Source organism: Mastigoproctus giganteus, chromosome 5 (assembly GCF_048544385.1).
Source record: "Mastigoproctus giganteus isolate SK-2022 chromosome 5, ASM4854438v1, whole genome shotgun sequence".
In the NCBI taxonomy this organism is placed as follows: domain Eukaryota; kingdom Metazoa; phylum Arthropoda; class Arachnida; order Uropygi; family Thelyphonidae; genus Mastigoproctus; species Mastigoproctus giganteus.
In genome coordinates this window covers 76,247,257-76,260,447 of record NC_143579.1, presented here as the reverse complement: position 1 = coordinate 76,260,447, position 13,191 = coordinate 76,247,257, and the positions used below count along the sequence as shown (strand labels likewise).

Sequence of the window (13,191 nt, the reverse complement as noted above, 5' to 3'; positions counted from 1 at the left end):
TAGCATATATTGCTCTATCACAGTCTTGTAGTTGAAACTTTTTTTTTTTAACACACTGGCAACCTTGTGGTTTGAAATTTTTTTATATCCCCTCTATTTCTAGTAGCATTAAACTCAATAAATTGAATAGTTGACAAGATTTTTAATTATTATCTCTTAAGATTTTAATTCTATCCTTTATCCAACTGTTTATAGATAGGTGCTGATATTTCATCTTGTGGTTTGTCTTGAACAAATGAAAGTGTGTGCCTGTGTTTTTTTTTTTTAGAAAGAAAAGAAAAGTTGATTGCAGTGAGATGTTTTGTCCACTCATTTTGTCTATTAAAAGAGAATATTTTCAACATATGATTCATTGTTAAGGTGCAAATTCCCCATTAATGTCTGGCATTATCCTTAAAATATTTATATTAATTTGTGTAAGACCAACAGCAGCAGCTATCAGTGCAAACTTTTATCTTCTTGATTATATTCCTTGTCCCTTGTATTCTTATATTGGGCTATTAAAAAAAAATAAATAAATTATTGCTCTAGTATTTGACTCAATCATTCAGATGATTGTGTGCAGCATTTTGATCAATGAGAGATCATATGTATTATTTGTAGAACTTGTTTGAAGGCTTTCTCTCTATAAACATAAACGTTTATCCTGGGTTGAACTAGAAGTGGATTTGTTTCTTTGGAGGAACGATTGTATAAAAATGACTAATTTAAACAAAAAACAAGTTTGAGTCTTTAGTGACTATTGCACAAATATTTATGGTTCTGGTGTCTTGAATTTATATTCACATAACAGCCTTTTTCCTTAGCTATTATTTCATGATTTTCATCAGTGGTAGCATCTTCTTAATTGTTATTTCAAACTCTGTAGTCACTTTTAAGTCCTTATTGCTTACAGTTCCATATAAAATTGCATAACTATTCACATCATCCTGAAGTGAGTCTTGAAGAAAATATATTTTTACTTTAAATAGCTGCCATTGTTGCAGAAGAGGTAAGTAAATTCTTTAGCATGGTATATATTTATTTATTCATTGTATGTTAGTTTTGAGTGTATATTTCAAAAACAATGCATTAGTTTTAGGTGAAGTATTGGATCTCTAAATATCTACCTTGTGTTAATATTAAGGCAGTTATTATTACATAGGTTGCATTCTGAACACTTCCCATAAATGAAATCTTTTTAATTCATTTTTTGCATTTTAGTTAAGCTGTTTTTATTTATACGTATGTAATATTCAGCAGCAGAGTGTGGACCAAGTGATGATCTACAGAAAAGTGAAGTCTCTTCCAGCAAGCCTACTATTCTAGCAAATGATGTGTTGGGACCATTATTGCTTGAGGTACAGTGTTTCAGACATGAGAAAACTTATTGCATTTCAGTACTTTATCACATCCTTTTCTTTGCACAGTTACAGTATTCCTTTCATAATACAGTGTCATTGAAACTTTTTTTTTTTTTTTTATGATTTATATAAAAATCTTAAAAAATATACCAGATCTTATTGTGGGGGTTATGTTTTGACTCACAAGATATTCTTGTATGAAATATACTTCAGTATTCTATTGATAAATTATTTACAATATGTATATGTATTGACAGGCTGTTAACTTTTCATTTGTTAGTGAATGTCCATCTGGTTATTAGGAAGGCAACTTTCTGCAAGATCTGTAGTTAAATAAAAATAAAATGGTGTAATTTACAATATTTTTATTATTGTAATCATCACAGAAGGATAGTTATGAATTATTATGTGATGATATCTATGCCTTTTTTTCCCTACACGGTTAGCATATTCATAAATATCCAAAAATGACAAATTTAAGAATTTGTGGGAAAGGCAAGGTTAATTTTGCCGAATTGATTGAACATCTGAGTAGACAAAGTGCTGCCTGAAATTTTTATTTATTATTTTTTCCCCCCTCAGAATAATCAAAGTGCAAATAGAAAAGTTTATTTGTCAGTATTAGTGAATACACATGTCTGTACTTTTCAGTACCATAGTTATTATTCTTTTCCTTGTTAGTTCTGAAAGGATAAATGGATTCTAAAAAGATTATTTCGGAATTTCACACATTCTCATTTGAATGAACTTTTTCTTGGTAAAGGTGAGAAAAGCATTACCAATTAAAAGAATATAACTTTCTCTTAAAACTATTCTTAAGAGAAAATTAATTAATTAATTATATATGTATTACAAATTTAAATTTCAATATTAAATAAACATTAAATTAAATTTCAATATTAAATAAACTTTTGCATTAATCTAAATCACTTTTAATTTCATATATTAAGAGGACTGGTACAAAAGTAAAGCCTCTTAATTTTTTACTTTCAAATGTGGTGCTGTAGATTATTTCATGTCACCGAGTGGTCACTAGAGGTCTCTAGTTTCACCATAGTGAGTGGCACTGTGATCGGTCTCGTGAGTGTGGCACATGGATAGTTCAAAATGGTGGATGTTACGGATATATGTATCAAGCAGAGAATGGTGATTGAATTTCTAGCCAAGGAAGGAGTGACGCCTATCGAAATCCACATGCATCTCAAAAATGTTTATGGTGACAATAGTGTAGATGTGAGTTCAGTTAGACATTGGGTCAGACACTTCAAGAGTGGAGAAAGTGATATTATTGACAAGCCCGGAAGCAGTCAGCCAGTAATGTCAGTGACAACAGGCAACAAGAGCCAGATTGGCACACTGATCAAGGAAGACCGCCACATCACAACATGCAAATTGTGCGATGTGGTAGGAATAGGGAAACCTGCTGTGATAATCATCATAAAGGAACTAGGCTACAACAAGGTTTATGCCCAGTGGGCCCCAAAAATGCTGACATATGAGCCCAAAGAAGCCTGGAAAGTCATCTGTACGGAACTTTTCCAGTGCTACAAGAGAGAAGGAGAGGTTTTTCTTTCATGCATAGTTCAGGTGACAAAACCTGGGTCTACCATTATGACCCCAAAACAAAGAGATGTCCGATGGAGTGGCACCATCAAAATTCACCACGCAATAAAAAGTTCAAAATACAGCCTTTTGAGGGTAAAATCATAGGTAACATTGTTTTGTGACAAAGATGGGGTTTTGGTTGTAGACTTCTTGGAGCATGGCACCACAATCAACTCGAATCAATATGTGGAAACATCGAAAAAGTTGAAAGTCTGCATCCATAGAGTTTGACCGGACAAAAACCTCAGTGAGATGCTTCTTCTCTGTGATGATACACAACCCCTCACCAGTCTGCACACGATGGAGGCCATTGCAAAACTGGGGGTGCACTCTTCTTCCCCCTCCTCTCATAGCCCAGATCTTGGACCTTCCAACTATCACCTCTTTGGCCTGCTGAAGGACTCACTCAATGAAACCCATTTTGCGGACGACGACTACCAGCTCAAGCACGTGTTCATGAAGCCCTCTGGAGCAAGAGTAAAGACTTTTACAGTATTGGAATATAGCGCCTGACTCAGAGATGGCTTAAGCATATAGAAAATAATAGTGAATTTGTGGAAAATAACAGTTTGTTTATTAATGATTGAGGATTAATTGATGTAGAAGGCATAGTTGTAGGAAATAAATTTTCTGAGGGAATAAATAGGAGGCTTTACTTTCATACTGTTCCTTGTATTAAAGGAACAGGATGTGGTGAACAACTGCCTTTACTATGGGAATCTATTATAAGGCAGTTGTACAAGGATAGTTTAAGAGGAACCTGGGATGGAAAAAGAATAAATGATCACTTGTATTTCAATATGATGTTGAAAAATGCAGCCCCCTCCCATATCATTTTAAAATTAACTAAAAGGTTTTCTTACTTTTAGTGCATATCTGATGTTTTTTTTAAATTTGACTGAAATAGCTAAGCTTATCCAGACCTCTTCTTCAAAACTAAGAGAAGTAGACGATTATAAGTTACAATTCACACTTTTGGTAATCTGTAGGAAGATTCCATTATCCTCTGGTCTTTCGCTTGTTTGTGCACAGGTTGTCTTTAACTGGCAATGTCACTGAGTTTAATTGCATGAATATAGTTTGCATTTACATTGCTTATGCTTGCAGTTTTCAAAATGTCCTAATTCTGTAAATACCTGGGAAGCCATTTCACTCATAGTAATAGAGGCATGTTATGCAAGAAAGCAAGCATATGAGCTTATGTAGCATCAGCCAAAAAATAAAATAAAATGAAAAATTTCACGCAACCATTCCCTCTAAATGTTTGTTCAGTTCCTCCTTGAATTTATTTAAAGAGGAACTGGCTTCCCTCAGTTTGAATTTATGCCCACTTAGGTTCGTAATCTGAGCAAGTGGAAGAATCCCATCAGAATTCAGCGTGCTCAACCCATTATACACTTCAATCAGATCACTTCACAGGTGCCTAGTCTCCAGCCACTGCAGTTTGCAGAATTTAAGCCTCTCTTGGTAAGAGCACCCCTTTGTTCCCCCACCAATTTTGCTGAACTTCTTTGTACTCATTCTAGCAACTCTACATCCTTTCTAAAATGAGGCCTCCAGACCTGTACGCAGTACTCAAGACGTGGCCAGACTATTACCTTATACAAAGGGATAACCACCTCCTTTTCCCTGCTAGCAAAATTCCTGTATATCATTGATATACAGGAATATATCAATGATTATTCCCAGATTTCTCCCAGATTTTTTCTTTTTCTACTACCCTAAATGTGGTACCACACAGTTGATACATTCCTTTAGGGTTACTTCTACCATGTGTAGTACTTTTGTTGCCACTTCTCAGTCCATCTGTGCAAATTTTCTAGATCCTGTTGCAGTAGCATACTGTCTTTCATGTCGTTAAAAACCCTGCCAACCTTTGTATCATCTGCAAACTTCAACACTAAGCCTGATATACCTCCAACAATGTCATTGATAAATATACAAAACAACAGTGGGCCCAGCACCGAACCCTGTGGAACTCCACTAATAATATTAGTCCACGAAGAGCAGTGCCCATTGATTATCAACCTCTGTCTTCTCCCACTCAACCACCCTTTTATTCATTGTAGGAACTTACCCTTAATACCATTCTGCTCCAATTTGTACAGTAGTCTTTCATGTGCAACAGTGTCAAAAGCTTTCCTGAAATCCAAGTATATGATACCAAAATTATTTTTTGCATCCAGTTCCTTTGTTATCACATCATAGTATCCAATCAAATTTGTCAGACAAGACTTTTCCCTTAACAAACCCATGCTGTGTCTGAATTATTGCTGCGGTCTTGTCTAGATGATTCTGCGATGCATCTTTAACCTTGTGCTCTTTGATGCTAGCTTCTGCTACATTTTGACTTGTTTTGGCTATAGCCATAAAGCAGTGGTGTCTGGCCCGCAGGCCGGATACACCCCCTGAATAATTTTTATATGGCCTGCACAAAAATGAACTAAACAGAATTTTAGAGAGTCATGCCACTGCTTGTGCAGACATGCAAACATCGATCTGGACTGTATCAAATGTGCACATGTAGTTCAGTGCAGTCAGTGTATGCTAAATACAGTTATATGCATATCAATCTTTTTCATATTGTGAAATTCTACTATTTTGGTATAACTTGTTCATTGTATTGAATTAAAAAATCATTCATAAAAATGTTCGTAACGAGGCAAGTTGATTTGGAGTGTCGTATTTTTGATCAAAGGTGGACTGAAGACTATTTCTTTATTGAGTATGACAAGAAAGCAATGTGTTTTGTGTGTAAGGAGACGGTGTGAGTTTTTAAAGAATACAATTTAAAATGACACTGATTCCAATCATAAATCTTACGAGCAACATAAAAGAGTTGTGAAAAGAAACTTGTTCAAAGTTACAAAATGAATTAACAAAAAAACAAAACAAAACACTGAAAATGTATCAGTTAAGAAATTTGTCTGCTGTAAGTGCTAGTTATCAAGTTGTACATTTGATCGCTTTTAAAAGTAAACCATTCACAGATTGTGAATTTGTTAAATGTTGTGTTTGTTAAAAGTTGTGGAAGAAATTTGTACGGAGCAGTGAACAATGATACAAGACATTAGTTTGTCTCGACAAACAATTATGCGAAGAGTAGAAGATATTGGAAAGAAATTGTTCCAGCAAATTTTGGAAAAAAAACATAAAACAAATGAAATATCTTAGTGTGGCACTGGAAGATAGTACTGATGTAAATGACTCGGCCCAACCCCTTATCTTCATACGTGGAATTGATGATAATTTTGTACCAGCTGAAGAAAATTTTGAGATTTTCAAAAATGTTTGTGAAAAATTGAAAAGTTAGGATTAAATATTAAAAAGCTAGTAAGAGTGTAACAGACGTGCAAAAAATATGATTTGTAAAAACATTGGGCTTATGGGTAGAATAACCAAGAAAATGATAGATATCAGAGCTGAACCTCTGATTGGAATTCACTGAATGTTCATCAAAAAGCTCTCTGTAGGGAAATATTGGATCTCCAACATGTTATGAATGTGGTTATTTCAACTGTAAATTTTATAAATCACATTGCCTTAATCACCGTACGTTTCAACAGTTTCTGTCAGAAATTGAAGCTGAATATGACGATGTAATTTTACATAGTGCAGTGAGATGGCCTAGTTGTTGCAAAGTGTTATATCGTTTCTTTTAAACTGCATCATGAAATTGATATTTTTATGATAGAAAAAGGAAAACCAACAAAACAACTATCAAATATGGAGTGGCTGTTTGATCTTGCAATTCTTACAGATATTTTTTTCGTCATTTAAATGCTCTTAATTTAAAACTACAAGGGAAAGGAAAATTGGTCTCTGATTTGTATGGTGACATCAAATCATTTCAGAATAAGTTGTACCGAACTGAAAGAGAAACACACATGTTTGGTTTTTAGGAGCATTAGCAACTAAGGCCATATTGCTCGGGAGATATGCGGTGGTCATTGCCTGACCTTTCCGCATCCTCCGTATTTAGTGGTCACGGGCTCGAACTCCGGTCTAATCAAGAAGTGTGTGCTACGCACTGCTGCTCCTGCCCACATGGCTATGGAGGCGCCAGAAACACACATATTTCCAAAGAATCATTTTCTCTCATTATTACAATTACTTTTTGATGAGTTTAAAAGTCGACTTGCTGATATAAGATACCATGAAAAAGATATACGCTTGTTTGAGAATTTTTTTACTTATGTGGCTGAAAACTAGTCCTAGCTTGCAACTTGAAATTATTTATCTTCAAGCCAAAACATGATTCAAAAATAAGTATATGGACTCTGAAAATAAAGTACTTTAATTCTACAAGGCTCTCCCATCTGAAAATTTTCCGCTAATAAAAGAAACTGCCACGAAAATGGCTACTTTGTTCGGATCAATGTATGTTTGTGAGCAATTTTTTTCATGCATGAAATCAAATAAATATTTAAAAAGAAACAGAATAACAGATGATCATCTTTCTTTCGTATTGAGAATTGGCGTCACAAATTTTCAGTCAAAGTTTTGTTCAGTAAATGTTATTGTGCATAGTATTTAATAAAATTTTCGAATGTTTTCAATTTTAGGTGTATCATATTTATTTATTCGCCTTAATATTGAAAAGCAGTATTCCTTTTCAGATTGTAAATTTTCTAAAGTGAGTGTTTAAAAGCAAAAGTAAAGTATTTATTTTTAAAAACAAAACAAATGTAAGTCATAATTTTAATAAAATATGAAAAATAAATCACTGACAGTTTTATTGCACATGAAAGCGTTGGGAATTAGCATTTTTTATATATAGCCTGAAAATGAAAAATGGTAACATGAAAACAAACTTCCTTTTACATGTAACAAAATATGGAAAATGTAAGACACAAATTTTTCTCAAATCACTCGGTGTGGCCCGCAAAAGAAATCTAACTTTGAATATGGCCACCATACTGGAAAAGGTTGAACATCACTATAATTCATAAAGGAAATATTAATTATAGAATCTCCTGAATGATGAACAAACTAACTTTGAATCAGCTGTTAAAACGAGTAATAGACAATTCCATGGTGAAAAATTTTTCATTCCTAGACTACCGTGAAGATCAAGTTCCACTCTTTAAATTTAGCATGAGTAAGGATAAATTATCGAAAGTGTTCTGGAATAAATAAAATATAAATGCTCAAGACATAATATATTATGAGTTTAAAGAACACTATAAAATATTGGTGTAAATACACCATAGTGAACTCATAATGGAAAACTACATAAGTAGTGTAAAGGCATTGGTAAAGGTCCTGGAATAAAATAAAAATTAAATGACATATTCAGAAATTTTGAAGTCATGAGCAGTTATCTCAACTTTTCTCAGTTTTTACAAAGAATTTACCCCCATTGGATCATACCATGCCACTGAGAAATTAATTTTTCTTAGTATCATGATGCCACAGCATGGGTTTGTTAAGGGGAAGTCTTGTCTGACCAATTTGATTGGATGCTATGATGTGTATCCAGTTCCCATTTTTTGCATCCAGTTCACAAAGGAACTGGATACAAAAAATTATTTTGATGTCATATACTTAGATTTCAGGAAAGCTTGCAATACTGTTGCACATGGAAGACTACTGTACAAATTGGAGCAGTATGGCATTAAGGGCAAGTTGGTACAATGGATAAAGGATATTTGAGTGGGAGAAGACAGAGAGTGGTAATCAGTGGATACTGCTCTACATAGACTAATGTTATCAGTGATGTCCCTCTGCCTCCGTAGCCAGGTGGGAAGGAGCAGCAGTGCGTAGCACACGCTTCTTGATTAGGGGAAAGCTACAATGGATAAAGGATATTTGAGTGGGAGAAGACAGAGAGTGGTAATCAGTGGATACTGCTCTACATAGACTAATGTTATCAGTGATGTCCCTCTGTCTCCGTAGCCAGGTGGGAAGGAGCAGCAGTGCATAGCACACACTTCTTGATTAGACCGGGGTTCGAGCCCGTCACCACCAAATACGGAGGATGCGGAAAGGTGAGGGAATGACCACCGCATATCCCGGAGCAATATGGTCTTAGTTGCTAATGCTTCTAAAAACCAAAAAAATAACTAAAATAACTAAATAATGATGTCCCTTAGGGTTCGGTGTTGGGCCCATTGTTGTTTTGTATATTTATCAATGATATTGATGTAAGTATACAAAGCTTAATGTCAAAGTTTGCAGATGATACAAAGGGTGGCAGGGTTAATGGTACTAAACACAGTATGCTACTGCAACAAGATCTGGAATAGTCGAGCAGATTGGCTGAGAAGTGGCAACTGAAGTTTAACGCTGACAGATGCAAAGTACTGCATATGGGTAGTAGTAACCCAAGAGAAATGTACCAAGTGTGTGGTACTACACACAGGGAATTGGAGAATGAAAAAGACCTAGGTGTAATTGTGCAGTCAGATATGAACTTCTCTGAGCAGTGCAGGCAGGCTGACAGAGTAGGTCATGGGGTCTTGTCAATGATATACAGGAATTTTGCTAGCAGGGAAAATGAATGATTATCCCTTTGTATAAAGCAGTGGTCAGGCCACACCTTGAGTTCTGCATACAGGTCTGGAAGTCTCATTTTAAGAAGGATGTAGAGTTGCTAGAATGAGTACAGAGAAGGGCAACAAGACTGGTGAAGGGAACAAAGGGGTTCTCTTATGTAGAAAGGCTTAAGTTCTGAAAACTGCAGCTTCTGGAGACTAGGCACCTGCAATGTGATATGATTGAGGCCTATATTGTATTGTGCACACTCAATGCTGATGGGATTCTTCTTTTTGCTCAGATTAGAAAACTGAGGGGGCATAGATTCAAACTGAGGAAAGACAGTTGTAGAATAGATGTGTGGAAGTTTGCCTTTAGCCTGTGGGTAGTTGATTGCTGGAACAAACTTCCATCTCTTGTTGTGGAAGTTGATAGCTTAAATAAATTCAAGACATAACTAGATGAACATTTGGAATGAATGGGATGGTTTTTTTTATTTTTATTTTTTTTTTTGTGGCTGCTGCAGTATAAGCTTGCTTTGCCTCTACTAACACTAATAACCAGTATGCACTTTTTAATGCAGTTTCACAAAAACATATGTGGATTTGGATTTCTTGCCTAAATATTTTAGTAAAAGTATATTTTATAATTACTTTCCAGAAAGGTTAGGATACTTTTGATTATGGGTTACTGTACTTTAATTTTAATCTGTGTAATTACTTTCTGGAATGGGTTTAATTAAATGAGTATTTCTGCAACAATTTGCATACTATTTTAGAACTGAGAGCAGAAATTCAAGTTGCAAAAGAAATCAGAAGTAGAGAAATTTGCCCTTTTTTTTTTATTTAGTATAGTTGGACAGTTTTTTTGTGACTAATTTTGCATTCAGAATTTTTACTTGTTCTTCTTTTGATTAGATGCACAGCATTTCACATGTACGCATTAAGAAATTAACATGTTTAACCGTTACATCATTTTTTTTGATGGTCTGTAAGAAATTATTGAGACCTTTCATGTAGGGCCATGTTATTCCCTCTGAAAAAGAGATGTAGGGCTCTTGCATGTGTTTTTTGTCCCACCAAGAGTAAAACCATCCTCAGGACACTTGAATTTTACCAGCACAAGTAACTAACATTTCATGGTCTGAGTTACCCTTGATATTAATTTAAATTAATCTAATTCCCAAATGTTCCTTAAAAATCCTTGATTCTCTTCAAAGGATAGTATTAATGATCCTCTCTCTCTACTGACTCAATTCTTATAATAGTAATAATTATCAAGAATACAGTTATTAATCTTTGCATGCTACATTAGCTATTTTGCCCTGAAATATGTATTGCAAAAAGGATTATGACCAGCTGAAATCCATAAGTAATGATTTCACTGTACATATAATGTCTTGAGAACAGGTGCAGATTTTATGTTGAACCTTGACAATGACATTACAAATGTTTGGGAGGAGGAATGATCTGGGAGCTGCAGCTCAGATTCAGTGTTTGCTATATTGATAATAGGAGGAAAATAATTATGCCAAAAATTTCTTAATATTGTAAATGAGCTGAATACTTTACTTGATGCTGTATCATACATGTGAAACATGGAACTAACAATGTTTGCTCTTAAAGAGTTTCCAATTAAACAGTTGATCACAAGAAAAATCATTTGTCATGCTAGCTGCACCTAACATCAGAATGAGCTATGAAACTGTACCCGTTGGTGATGGTCATTGATTTTCATTTACTTGTGTCGATTTTCATTACTACCTTTCAAAACCTTATAACACTTCTGAAAGTGAATATTTCTGAGTAACTTATTTTTATTTTTTCTGCTTGTTAATTTAAATAACGTTTGTTATATTTATAATTAGTAGTTTTTAAAAAACTTCGAAGATGGATTTGTGATAAGTATAGCATTATTCTTCCACTCTTGTGATTACAACATCTTTCAAATAAAATGACAGCAGATATTTAGACAACTACTCTAACAAATATAAGAAAGAAATTTAAACTTTGCTGATAGCAAAATATGGTGTTTTACTGCTGCACGAAATCAGAAATCCCATGACTGCACTAATCAAGATAGTTAACAAAAGATTCTAACCCATATTCATTGACTTCTAGAGAGAGCATTTTGAGTCCCTGGTGTAGCCTACATTGTTAAAAGCTTCTGGCATGGTCTGCTCTGAGAAAATCTTCCGGTGAATTAACAGCTGTTATTTTTTGACAGAAAACCATCTGAATAAAATTTTACCACAAAACAGTGGAGGTCACTATACCATTCCATCTTAGTCTCCTGTAATGTAATCCCTGATTAGTGGCTGACCAAAATGTTTCAAACATTACCATGATTGTGTGTTCCAGAAATCTCATCCTAACTGAGAGCTTTTATTAGGCTGTTTTGGTGTATTGTGCACACCAAGTCCTAAAAGAGATTAAAAAATCTGGATCTGTCAAGAATAATACATTGATGCTTAAATGTCCACTTACTGTAAATTTTAAGAATCACCATTTCAAAATCTGCAAATGATGAGCTGTCTTTATTACCACTGATCAGGAGAGAGAGAGAGGTTTAATTTGAAGGACACTGTCCAACTTCTTTTGAAGACTGTTTTCATCCCTATTGTTACTTAATATAGGTGTCACTGAGCAGATAAGGCAGTTATTCATAGACACCTAGAATATTCCCAGTAATTGATGCTACTCCAGATTACAAGAGCTTGCAGAAGAGTGTACACTGTAGCTTTGCAGATCCTTGCCAGTAAATTGCCTATAGATTTACAAGTTATATTCTTCAGATTGTCGTATCTAATAAAAAAATATACCTAACAAAATTTTAGGAGTCAATATCTCTACAAATACAGATCAGTGAAGCCCAGCTCTGTGACCTTGGCTTCACTGAAGTATGATCCTGCTGAAACAACTCTGAAGACAAGTAGGAATACATTATCCACAACTATCCCATTATTTCTCGTTACTTAATTTATAGCTTCAAAGGACATTTGACATCTTCGCACAATCTCTGATGCAGTGTTCAAGAGGAGGATAACTACAAATGACATCATCTGAATTAGCATTAGTAGAGGCATCCGATGCAAGAAATCAAACTTATGCAGCAACATCCAAAAAAAAAAACCCCTCTCATTTCACCCCTCCATTCGTACCAAATTACTGTCCAGTTCAGCCTTACGTTTATTTAGGCTATCAGCTTCCACAAGAAAAGATGGAAGTCTGCTCCACCAATCAACTACCCGCTGATTAAAGGCAAATTTCGGCACATCTATTCTACAACTATCTTTCCTCAATTTGAAACTGTTCTGCCTCAGGTTCTTAGTCTGAGCAAGAAGAAGAATTACATCAGTATTCAGTTTTCTCAACCCGTTGAAGGCCTTATACACCTCAATCAGATCACCTTGCAGGTGCCTACTCTCCAGTTGTTGCAATTTGCAGAACTTAAGCCTTTCTTGGTAAGAGCACCCCTCTGTTCCCCTCAACAATCTTGTTGCCCTTCTTTGTACTCGGTCTAGAAATTCTACATCCTTCCTAAAATGAGGCCTCCAGACTACACAGTACTCTAGGTGTGGCCTGACCATTGCCTTGTATAACGAGATAATCACCTCCATGCCCTGCTAGCAAAATTCCTATATATCATTGACAAGACTCCATGACCTACCCTGGCAGCCTGTCTGTACTGCTCAGCAAACTTCATATTTGGCTGAACAATTACCCCCAGGTCTTTTTCACTTTCCACTTCCCTGAGTGTAGTACCA

The 13,191-nt window shown here is 35.0% G+C and overlaps 1 protein-coding gene across 1 annotated transcript in view; it reads left to right on the top strand.

The window, feature by feature from the left end:
- LOC150085504 (uncharacterized) overlaps positions 1–13,191 on the top strand; it is a 934,283-nt gene that overhangs the window by 526,396 nt on the left and 394,696 nt on the right. Inside the window, exon 7 of the mRNA XM_090374582.1 lies at positions 1,243–1,340. Within this exon, the coding sequence (XP_090230708.1) occupies positions 1,243–1,340 (98 nt within the window). The remainder of the gene's footprint in view (positions 1–1,242; positions 1,341–13,191) is intronic.